We start from the raw sequence: 12,919 nt of genomic DNA, 5'->3' as shown, positions 1-12,919 counted from the left end.
AAGCAATGCTGATTCTGCCTGATTACCATGAATTCATCTATGTGCCCTGCTATAATGTCTTTAATCAGACTGCCTAACATTTTTATTATGACAGATTTTAAGCTAACCAGCATGTAATTTCCTACTTTATGTCTCCCTCCCTTTCTGAATAAAGGTTTGCTATTTTCCAGTCTAATGGAACCTTCCTCTAATCAAGGGAATTTTGGAAAATTTAAACAAACGCACCAACTATCTCACACTCTACGATGAGTTCCATCAGGACCCAGGGACTTGTCAACCCGTAGCTCCAACAGTTTGTTTAATACCACTTCCCTGCCAATTATGTACATACTTGCTTGAGTACATATGTGAAGAAACTGTACCTTGTGCGATTTCACACCATTTTTTTAATATTGTGACTTAATGTTGTCAGACTTTAGCCCAAAATGAAATGAAATAGGAGGCAATGTAAAAATTCCCGTTGAATTATAATCAGTTTTGTTATCTGGAATTTTTCAATATTACAAATCTCTATTTATCAAGAGTCTCATATGAGGAAGTCTGTTGGTATGTGCCATATTTATAGGTTGCTGCAGTGCTTAAATGCATTAGTTCGTACTCCAGTGCAATTTATATGTAGCAGATGTTAAATAGATTTTAAGTTGATGTCTGTAATCTAGCACCTAAATAGCGATGTGTTGCTGTTTCTTGATATTTGTTTGGTGTCTTTTTTTTTTAATTTGTTTTTATTCAAAATTTTTCAATAATTTTTACAAACCACTACAAAAAGAATACCACAAAAAGCATAGTAATAATGAAGAAAACAACTTAACAAATTAGCAAAACAAGGTGGGGTATCTGCCCTTTACAAATAAAATCTATCCACCACCCACTCCCTCTGGTTTGCTGCTGCTGCTGATCTCCACTTAACATTCCGCGAGAAAGTCAAGGAACGGTTGCCACCACCTGGAGAACCCCTGCAAGGACCCTCGCAAGGCAAACTTTATCCTCTCCAACCTGAGAAATCCAGCCATGTCACTGACCCAAGCATCTACACTTTGGGGTTTCAGTCCCTCCACATTAACAAGAGCCGCCTCCGGGCTACCAAGGAGGCAAAGGCCACAACTCCGGTCTCTTTCGACTCCTGCACTCCCAGATCGTCTGATACCCCAAATATCGCTATCCCCCAGTTCGGTTTTACCCGAGTGTCCAAGACCTTAGACATAGCCTTTGCAAAGCCTTTCCAAAATTCTGTAAGTGCTGGGCATGCCCAAAACATATGGACATGGTTTGCTGGGCTCCCTGAACATCTCACACACCTGTCCTCCACCCCAAAGAACTTACTCATTCTTGCCACTGTCATATGCACCCGGTGCACCACCTTAAACTGAATCAGGCTAAGTCTGGCGCAAGATGAGGAGGAATTGACCCTGCCCAGGGCATCAGCCCACAGGTCCTCATCTAGCTCCTCACCCAGCTCCTCCTCCCACTTGCCCTTCAGCTCTTCCACCGAGGCCTCCTCCGCCTCCTGCAGCTCCTGGTATATGTCCGATACCTTGCCATCCATCCCCATACCACACATCCTGTCCTGTATCCTCCGGGCAGATAACAATGGAAATTCCCCCACCTGCTTTTTCACGAACGCCCAAACCTGCATGTACCTAAAGGTATTCCCTGGGGGCAACCCAAATTTCTCCTCCAGCGCCCTCAGACTAGCTAAAGTCCTATCAATAAACAAGTCCCCCATCCTTTTGATACCCGCTCTGTGCCCGCTTCCGAACCCACCATCTATTCTACCTGGAACGAGCCTGTGATTGTTCCGTATCGGGGTCCAGACTGAAGCCCTTGCCTCCCCCCTGTGCCGTCTCCACTGACCCCAGATCCTCAGTGTCACTGCCACCACCGGGCTGGTGGTGTACCGTGTCGGCGGGAGCGGCAGCGGAGCCGTTATCAATGCTCCCAGACTAGTGGTTTCACAGGTCGGCACAACATAGAGGGCCGAAGGACCTGTACTGCGCTGTAATGTTCTATGTTCTAGTATCCCTGCAAGACGCCACCTCCAACCGCTTCCATGCCGCCCCCCCTTCCTCTACTCCACACTTCCGATTCATGGATATATTCGCTGCCCAATAATAGCTGCAAAGGTTCGGCAGCGCCAGCCCACCCCCACCCCCACTCCGCTCTAAGAACAGTCTCTTAAAACAGTCTTGTTTGCCCACACAAATCCTGTAATAACCCTGTTTACCCGCTTGAAAAAAGACTTGAGGATGAGGATGGGAAGGCATTGGAAGACGAACAAGAACCTGGGGAGGACCGTCATCTTCACGGACTGCACCCTGCCCGCCAGGGAAAGCGGCAGCATGTCCCACCTCTTAAAGTCCTCCTCCATCTGATCCACCAACCGCGCTAAATTGAGCTTGTGCAGGGCATCCCAACTCTTAGCCACCTGAATGCCCAAGTAGCGAAAGATCCTCTCCACCATCTTAAGCGGTAGCTCTCCCAGTCTCTTTTCCTGGCCCCTCGCATGTATCACAAAAAGCTCGCTTTTCCCAACATTCAGCTTATACCCCGAAAAGTCCCCGAAATCTCTAAGGATCTGCATGACCTCCCCCATCTCCTCCACCGGATCCGCAATGTACAGGAGCAGGTCATCCACATACAGTGAAACCCGATGCTCTCTTCACCCCCCCCCCCCCCCCCCCCCCGAACCAGCCCCCTCCAGTTTCTGGACTCCCTCAATGCCATAGAACATCGAACATTACAGCGCAGTACAGGCCCTTCAGCCCTCGATGTTGCGCCGACCTGTGAAACCACTCTAAAGCCCATCTACACTATTCCCTTATTATCCATATGTCTATCCAATGACCATTTGAATGCCCTTAGTGTTGGCGAGTCCACTACTGTTGCAGGCAGGGCATTCCACACCCTTACTACTCTGAGTAAAGAACCTACCTCTGACATCGGTCCTATATCTATCTCTCCTCAATTTAAAGCTATGTCCCCTCGTGCTAGACATCACCATCCAAGGAAAAAGGCTCTCACTGTCCACCCTATCCAATCCTCTGATCATCTTGTATGCCTCAATTAAGTCACCTCTTAACCTTCTTCTCTCTAACGAAAACAGCTTCAAGTCCCTCAGCCTTTCCTCATAATATCTTCCCTCCATACCAGGCAACATTCTGGTAAATCTCCTCTGCACCCTTTCCAATGCTTCCACGTCCTTCCTATAATGCGGCGACCAGAATTGCACGCAATATTCCAAATGCGGCCGCACCAGAGTTTTGTACAGCTGCAACATGACCTCATGGCTCCGAAACTCAATCCCTCTACCAATAAACGATAACACACCGTACGCCTTCTTAACAACCCTCTCAACCTGGGTGGCACCTTTCGGGGATCTATGTACATGGACACTGAGATCTCTCTGCTCATCCACACTGCCAAGAATCTTACCATTTGCCCAGTACTCTGTCTTCCTGTTATTCCATCCAAAGTGAATCAACTCACACTTTTCTGCATTAAACTCCATTTGCCATCTTTCAGCCCAGCTCTGCAGCTTATCTATGTCCCTCTGTAACTTGTAACATCCTTCTGCACTGTCCACAACTCCACCAACTTTAGTGTCATCTGCAAATTTACTCACCCATCCTTCTACGCCCTCCTCCAGGTCATTTATAAAAATGACAAACAGCAGTGGCCCCAAAACAGATCCTTGTGGTACACCACTAGTAACTGGACTCCAGTCTGAACATTTCCCATCAACCACCACCCTATGTCTTCTTCCAGCTAGCCAATTTCTGATCCAAACTGCTAAATTACCATGAATCTCATGCCTCCGTATTTTCTGCAGTAGCCTACCGTGGGGAACCTTATCGAACGCGCCAGCGGCTTGATTGCCAGTGCAAACAGCAGGGGGGACAGGGGGCACCCCTGCCTCGTTCCTCGATGTAACCTAAAGTACTCCGACAGCAGCCAGTTCGTCGACACACTCGCTACCGGGGCCTGAGACAATTTAACCCACCCTGTAAATTCCTCTCCAAACCTAAATCTGCCTAACACTTCCCACAGGTACTCCCACTCCACCCGATCAAAGCTTTCTCCGCGTCCATTGCCGCCACCACCTCTGCATCCGCCCCCCCCTTCCGAGGGCATCTTGATCACATTCAGGAGCCTCCGCACATTCGTGTTCAACTGCCTGCCCTTCACAAACCCCGTCTGATCCTCATTGATCACTCCCGGGACACAGTCCTCAATCCTAGTGGCCAAGATCTTGGCCAACAGTTTGGCATCTACATTAAGCAGCAAAATCGGCCTATAGGAGCCACATTGCAACGGGTCCTTATCTCGCTTAATAATGAGCAAGATCAGAGCCTGCGACATCGTCGGGGGAAGGGTTCCCTTTTCCTTAGCCTCTTTAAAAGTTCTCAACAATAGCGGACCCAACAGCTCTGAGAATTTCCTGTAAAATTCTACGGGATACCCATCCGGTCCCGGGGCCTTGCCCGACTGCATACCCTCCAACCATTTAACCAATTCCTCCAACTCAATCGGGGCCCCCAATCCCTCTACCCACCCTCCTCCACCTTAGGGAACTTCAGTTGGTCCAGGAATTGCTTCATCCTCCGCCCCCCCACCCCCCCCCCTGTCCACCCCATGTATATCTCCCACTAACCTCTCCCTCGCCATCCGGTCCCTCTTCTCCCTGTGGGCCCTGACTGAAATTAGCTCCCCCTGATAACTGCGCCTCCCAGACCACACTCACTAAAACCCCCGTATCATTGGTCTCCACATAGCTTTGGATACACCGCCGAATCCGCCCACAGACCTCCTCATCCGCCAATAGTCCTACGTCCAGTCTCCACAGAGGGTGTTGGCCTCTCTCCTACCCCAGCCCCAACTCCACCCAGTGCGGGGCATGGTCCGAGATTGCAATGGCCCAATACTCCACCCCCTCCATTCTCAGGATTAGCGCCCTACTTAGCACAAAAAAATCAATCCGCGAGTGCACCTTGTGCACATGGGAGAAGAAAGAAAACTCCTTTTCCCTTGGCCTGGCAAATCTCCACGGGTCCACTCCCCCCATCTGGTCCATGAACCCCCTCAGGACCTTGGCCGCTGCCGGCCTCTTATCCGATCTCGACCTAGACCGGTCCAGTGCCGGGTCCAGGACCGTACTGAAGTCCCGTCTCTTCTCCCCCCAATTACCAAACTGCTTGACTCCAAATCTGGAATCCTACTCAACATCCGCTTCATGAACCCTGCATCATCCCAGTTCGGAGCATACACATTCACTAGCACCACCCGGGCCCCCTGCAACCTGCCACTCATCATAATATATCTACCCCCTTTATCTGCCACAATACCTGCCACCTCAAATGCCACCCGCTTGCTCACCAAAATTGCGACCCCCCCTGGTCTTCGCATCCTGGCCTGAGTGATTTGTTTGGTGTCTTAAGACAATGGAAGATGCTGGTCCGATATGATGATTCCGGCCTTTTAAAATAAATGAGAATTTATCTGGTCCTTTTGCTTCCTTTTATACAATTTCAAGATAATTAATTACTCACATTTCGATTTGTTTGTTCTACATATTACTTTGCTATTTAGAATTTTGAACATTTACTTCCTTTGAAAACTAGTAGTTGCTATGTTTACTATTACAAAATAATATTTTCTTCATAATTCTTTACATAATACTTTTCACTGTACTCCGGTACATGTGACAATAAATCAAATCAAATTAACTTTTGACATTCTTCATGCACATTTTGTTTTAATACTCCAATATTAAAAGTTGCATCAGCCTTTTCTACCCTATACAAGATATGTTGCACAAATTTCAAAGCAGAATCATGTTATTGCCACCTCCTGCATGCAAGGAGAACTTCATTCTTGGGCAAATCAATGGGCGAGGGAGAGTGGGCAAATCAATGGCAAATGCAGTATAATTTCTTAGGTGTGAGGGTATTCACTTTGGAAGCAAAAACAGGAAGGCAGATTACTACCTGAATGGTTGTAAATTCGGAGAGGGGAGTCTGCAGCGGGACCTGGGTGTCCTTGTGCACCAGTCGCTGAAGGTAAGTATGCAGGTGCAGCAGGTGGTAAAGAAGGCTAATGGTTTGTTGGCCTTCATTGCGAGAGGTTTGGAGTATAGAAGCAGGGATGTGTTGCTGCAATTATACAGGGCCTTGGTGAGGCCACACCTGGAGTATTGTGTGCAGTTTTGGTTTCCTTCTCTGAGGAAGGATGCTCTTGCTCTCGAGGGAGTGCAGCGAAGGTTTACCAGACTGATTCCAGGGATGTTGGGACTGTCCTATGAGGAGAGATTAACTAGGTTGGGATTGTTCTCGCTGGAGTTGAGAAGAATGAGGGAGGATCTCATAGAGACTTATAACATTTTAACGGGACTAGACAGGGTAGATGCAGGTAAGATGTTACCAATGATGGGTGTGTCCAGAACCAGGGGTCACAGTCTGAGGATTCAGGGTGAACCATTTCGGCAGATATAAGGAGACATTTCTTCACAGAAAGAGTGATGAGCCTGTGGAATTCATTTTCATGGACTGAAACTGATGTCGAAACGTCCGCCACGAGCCAGCCAGGAGCCGAACCTAGGATGTCGCGATGCGGAGTCAGGCGCGTTATCCATTGAGCCACTGGCCCACCGCCTGTGGAATTCATTACCACAGGAAGTAGTTTATGCCTAAAACATTGAATATATTCAAGAGGCGGCTAGATATAGCATTTGGGGAGAATGGGATCAAAGGCTATGGGGAGAAAGCAGCATTAGGCTATTGAGTTGGATGATTAGCCATGATCATGATGAATGGTGGAGCAGGCTCGAAGGGCCAAAAGACCTCATCCTGCTCCTATCTTCTGTGTATCTATGTATTCCAAACTTTCTTAAAAGTAGGGGGAAACGGTGCAAGCCTGATTTTGGAATGCATGTTTTCTGGAAATGAATTTTCTGAAAATTTATTGATTTCAAGTAAGAATACAGAATGGATTACATCAACCCTTGAGATACTGGCGCCCTTAAACAAATCTCCTTGTGGCAGGGAGAAGTTCCATAAAGTTGGCTGCACATTTGTTGATTTGTCTGCTTAGCTTTCTTCCTCCTCTTCATCACCACTAATTAGAATTCATCATGGCCTGAAGGAAAGAAATAGGATTTTGAAATTGTATCATGCTGACCACAGAACCCTTCCTTGTCCGCCAGCTAATGTTTGAAATCGCCATGTGTCTGCCCACTTTGTTACTCGTCCTTCTGGAGACTGTCATCATAGTTTCATGACATCTGATGTCATGAAATTATGCCCTGGAGATGCAACACCAGATCATTGATATATATCAAACAGAAGAGAGGTCCTAATGCTGACCTCTAGGGAACGGTATACATTTATCCAGTCCGAAAAACAACTGTTCATTATTACTCTGTGCTCTCTATCCCTCAGCCAATTTTATGTCCATGCTGCCACTATCCTTTTCATCTCATGGGCTTTAAATTTAACATTTATCTTGATTTTCAATAAAGTGCACACAGTAGCCACCATTTTTTAAAAATAAATCTTTTTAAAACAAACTGAGGAAAGGGAGGTATGTCACTTTTTCAAACAATATGTATTCTGACACTAAACATTGAATTCTGTTTTATCAAATCATTTTTTAAAATATAAATTTGGAGTACCCAATTCTTCTTTTCCAATTAGGGGGCAATTTAGCGTGGCCAATCCACCTACCCCTGCACATCTTTGGGTTGTGAGGGTGAGACCCACACAGACACGGAGAATGTGCAAACTCCACACGGACAGTGACCCGGGGCCGCGATCGAACCCGGGTCCTCTGTCCCGTGAGGCACCAGTGCTGACCACTGCACCACCATGCCGCCCTGTTTATCAAATCATGAGTAACATTTGTATATTCTTGTTTGCTGAATCGTATGTCACTTGTTTGTTTTCACTTTCAACAAGTTAGTTTAATAGCAACTGCAGGTCGCTCACCTATTAGCAAACGATCAGATCAGCGGAGATCGCTTTAACTACACAGTAAAATCAGTAACCAAACAGGAAAGCATTTCTTTACATTCATATGTGGCTCAAGTGATTTGTGTAAAAATCAGTTGGTTTTTTTATGTGAATGGTACATAGTGAACTTGATTCTAGTGTGCCAAAAATGTAATGTGAAAGAATGGGACAATACCAATAAAAATGTTTAATTTTAGACTGTTCGCTGATCCAAGGAAATTAAACTTTCAACTTGTTATAGCATTTAAACAAAGCCAGGAGTCACAGCAATAAAGTCAGGTTAAATATGAAGATTACATTTATTTTTTTAATGTTGCATGATTGAAACAATTTTACTTTCAAAATTCCAGCATTTCATTGCAGTTATAATCTTCATTGTTTTTAAATGTTCTTTCCTTTCCAGTAAATAGCTTGAACTGTACCACCTTTCTGGCACATAGAGTTGCAAAGTTTGCACAGCTTTTAGTGGAACAAGTAGTGAGAAATTAGAGACTGGAAAGAGACAAATGCAGGTGTCCGCTAATCCTAATTTACTACAGAAAACCTCATTCTTTGTGCACTTGTCAATTTTAAACATCAAGTTGGATTTTTATTTCTTAGTGTCAGAACAAATATTTTGGTGTTTTCAATAAGCAAAAACAGGAAGAGCTGTCATTTGTATAGACCTTTTTTAGTCACTGGTTATTTAAAATGGTAAGTGCTGATCTTGTAATTCTAACAGAACAGAACTCAAACTTTATTATTCCATTCAAGGTTCATATAAGTATGGTAACATTTCTGGTTTCATCTAATTAATTATAGGTTTTTAGTGAGTCCGATTCACTGTGAATAGTTAATCATCAGTAAGTGTACATCAACCTTGGTGATCATGTGACTGCCTGTCTCTTCCTGAATGGATAATGTATAAAAATCCATTAAAATTTAATGTCACTTATGTCTGTTTACTGAGTGGAACAGAGCCAGGATTGGCAGATGGGATTTCACTCAGCAGTGGAGATCCAAAGTCGAAGCATATCAATTTTTAAAGGGCTCTGCAGCAAATATCTTAAATTGCTCATGAAAAGTATATTCCTCTGCTCTGTTATTAGGTTTTACAGACCAACCTCTTGGAAAATGTGATGATGCATCATTGGAAGTCCCGGAGGGCAGAAAAAAATACTGTATTGATTCTGTACAGATTGCATTAACGGTGGGTAAAAGCTCTGAGGGAGAGTATGCAATGTATGATGCTGAATCATCGCTGGAGGGTCAAGTAAAAGCAGCAAGAGCAATGGGAACGATACACTTTGATGTTGAGCCAGAACATTTGTATTCTGAAAACACTGTAACAGATGAAGTGTGCTTTCAGCCACATGCCACAACGCCTTGCCAGGACATGCTAACTGCTTCAAAAACAATTGAGACAGAGGGTTTCTCTGACGAGACAGAAGTTGTCCTGAACACTGCTCCGTTATTTCATGCAGAGGAATCTAAAAACCTACATGATTTGAAGTTTGCTGGCAAAACTGAGGAAAATGTGCAAACACATTTGTTGGAATGTAATAAAACTATCCAATTCATTACAGATGGCCAAGCTGTGTCCAAACAAAGCAATTCTGCAATTCAAAAAGAAGTTGAAATTGATTCCAATGATTGTGTAAAAGAGGCCATGACTAGACAGAATACAGGTCATTCAGAAGCAAGTATGAGGATAGACTACCAAGCAACAGAGCAAAACCAGACCGATCTTTTGAATGAAATAAATGGATGTGAACAGATGACAGATAAAGTAGATTCAAAAGTGGAGGAAGAAATTCCATGCAGTGCAAAGTTTAATGAGAGCCGAATGGCAAATGAAGTTTCCAAAAAACCGGAGGACGATAAGAATGTTGAAGCACTCTACAGTTCTATACAGGACGTTATCTCATCCAGTCAGAAGAATGATACTGATGAGTTATCAATGCAGTTGAATGATAGTTCACTTTCCTTGGATGAACTTGCAAAAAAGATACAGATAGAAGAGGTAATGTTTATTTTGAACTATTCACAACATCATGTTTGTTACTTTTGATCAGATTGTATATGGTAACGACATTTTTTTCCATTATTTGCACCCAAGCTCAAAATCAAAACACAAATGGAGTGTGTTTTCGTGACCGGTTTTCTTCTACCTTTCTCCTTCTGTTAAGATGCAGATGAGACAAATTATGTCCATTTTTATTTGTAATTCTAAACTGCTTACTTTGGTTTGCAATCTTTTTAAGCCTACTGACCTCTACAGTATTCCAAAGCTAATATATTCCCCATACTCTTGTCATTCTGAAGTGCAGCTCACATTGGTTATAGCAAACTGCTGCCAGTCTAGGAAAAGCAGTTACATCAAATGATTAATATGCAATGGAAAAAGTGACTTGAAATATAAAACTGAATTTGCTCTCATTGAAAAATGTGTAGCCACTTTTTAATATGTCACATTTGAAGAATATGAAATCAAGCCCCACTTTGAGAATGAGAAGCACCAATGCATTATAAAAAATATTGTATAATCAAGATTTAAAAGAACAAAAAGCGAACTAGATGAAGTAGTTGTGATTAACAGTGCAAAGCTTGTGTTTCAAAAGTTGATCAAAGGAAGCAAGATCTTGGCCAGTTGATTAGTTGTATATAAATCTCTTTGTGAAACTATTTTTTTAAATGACTGAATATTGCATCAATGGCTACAAGAAGGTAGACTGTGCAGTCATTGCAGTAAACAGTTTATTAGTGGTTGAGGAGAAACACTACTTTGGAGCATCTTTTTAAAAAAAATTACAGGTGCACTGACAAAGCTGCCAGGGCACTTGACGTAAGACATAAGAAGCAGGAATGGGCCATATGGCTCATTAAGCCTCCAACCCATCCCTTACTTCTCTTGGTGACAAATATCTATTGATCTCAACCTTGAATATACTCTCCAGTTTGAGCATCCACAGATCTCTGGGCCAGGGAGCACTAAAGATTCATGAGCATCTGAGCAAATAAATGTCTCCTAATTTTTGTCTCAAATGGCTGTCTCCTTATCGTGAGTCTATTTCCCCCAAGTTCTAGACTTTAGCATGCCAGTATCTAAACTGTAAAGCACCATCTATCTGTTCTTGTAAATACCTCGATCCCTCCTCATGGGATAACCTTCTCATCCCAGGAATAGTGGTAGTGAGCCTTTGTGCACACCTCCCACCTAAGGTAAGTCCCTCCCCCCTAAGGTAAGTATGTCCTTCATAAGGTCCAGCGACCAACACTGTCCAGAGCACTTAAAGACTCATCTCTTTGGGAGTTCAGGAAAAACATGGTGTTTCAAAAGGAAGTTTAGAAATCACTAGTCACTATGGGAGAAATACAGAATAGACCTTCATTAATAAAAGGAGAAAATTTTACCTTTCGAAAAGTTTTACTTTTAAAAGAAATCTTACATCTTTATGTAAAATTCTTTAATGGTGGTTCGCTAGGCAATTTGGTACTGGATAATGAACCGGGCCAAGTGTTAGATTTGTTTGTGGGAGAGCACTTTGGAGATAGTGACCACAATTCGGTGTCTTTCACTATTGCAATGGAGAGGGATAGGACCATACGGCAGGGCAAGGTTTATAATTGGGGGAGGGGTAATTATGATGCGATTAGGCAAGAATTAGGGAGCATAAGATGGGAACAGAAACTGTCAGGGAAAGGCACAAATGAAAAGTGGAGCTTGTTCAAGGAACAAATACTGCATGTCCTTGATAGGTATATCCCTGTCAGGCAGGGAGGAAATGGCCGTGTGAGGGAACCATGGTTCACAAAAGAGGTTGAATGTCTTGTCAAGAGGAAAAAGGAAGCAGATGTAAGGATGAGAAAACAAGGTTCAGTAGGGTCGCTTGAGGGTTACAAGGTAGCAAGGAATGAGCTTGAAAAAAAAAGGCTCAGGAGAGTGAGGAGGGGGCATGAGAAGTCCTTGGCAGGTCTGATCAAGGAAAACCCCAAGGCTTTTTATTCTTATGTCAGAAATAAAAGAATGACCAGGGAGAGGTTGGGGCCGGTCAAGGACAGTAGTGGGAACTTGTGCATGGAGTCAGAAGAGATAGGAGAGGCGTTGAATGAATGCTTTTCTTCAGTGTTCATCAAGGAGAGGGGCCATGTTTTTGAGGATGAGTGTGTGATACAGCCGAGTAGGCAAGAGGAAGTAGATGTTCTGAGGAAGGATGTATTAGCAATTTTGAAAAACCTTAGGGTCGACAAGTCCCCTGGTCCAGATGGGATAGACATAGAAAATACAGTGCAGAAGGAGGCCATTCGGCCCATCGAGCCTGCACCGACCCACTTAAGCTCTCACTTCCACCCTATCCCAGTAACCCACTAACCCCTCCTAACCTTTTTGGACACTAAGGGCAATTTATCATGGCCAATCCAGCAGACTCCACACAGACAGTGACCCAGTGGGGAATCGAACCTGGGACCCTGGCGCTGTGAAGCCACAGTGCTAGCTACTTGTGCTACCGTGCTGCCCACTAAATCATGGCACATTTCCGTCTATACACGTGATACAAGTTGAAAAAAAGTTATAGATTCCATTAAAAACAGACTGTTAATGTTAATAACTAAATGTCTCTTACTGCTCCCTGTGACCCATGGTTGAGTATCTAACTGAATCTTCTAGCCTCTTTTTTTGATAGTGCACAATCAACCACTTCATCAATTTCTTTTTTAAGTAGGCAATGTCAACAGCTCACTCAGTTGCATGGACAATCCTGCCTTAACTCAACATCTACACGCTTGCACTTTCCTGAAGGCATCACAGGAGTATCATGGCTAATGTTCCCCTCCCTAATTCATGGGCACTGGGTTTGTTCCAGTGATTCAATTGCTACCTCAGTTGAGATCAGCTAGTTCAGCTCCCCTGATAGCTCAGTGCCACAGTGGGTCAT

General features: G+C 44.0%; 1 protein-coding gene across 4 annotated transcripts in view; it reads left to right on the top strand.

Moving 5' to 3' along the window:
* Nucleotides 1–12,919, top strand: part of cnsta (consortin, connexin sorting protein a) — a 98,379-nt gene that overhangs the window by 72,707 nt on the left and 12,753 nt on the right. For all 4 annotated transcript variants that reach the window (XM_072512880.1, XM_072512871.1, XM_072512878.1 and 1 more), the window contains one exon: nt 9,092–10,005. In XM_072512880.1, coding sequence (XP_072368981.1) covers nt 9,092–10,005 — 914 coding nt within the window. The remainder of the gene's footprint in view (nt 1–9,091; nt 10,006–12,919) is intronic.

This window comes from Scyliorhinus torazame, chromosome 1, assembly GCF_047496885.1.
Source record: "Scyliorhinus torazame isolate Kashiwa2021f chromosome 1, sScyTor2.1, whole genome shotgun sequence".
Lineage (NCBI taxonomy): Eukaryota > Metazoa > Chordata > Chondrichthyes > Carcharhiniformes > Scyliorhinidae > Scyliorhinus > Scyliorhinus torazame.
The sequence above is the reverse complement of the archived record's forward strand: the minus strand, read 5'-3'. Positions and strand labels throughout refer to the sequence as shown.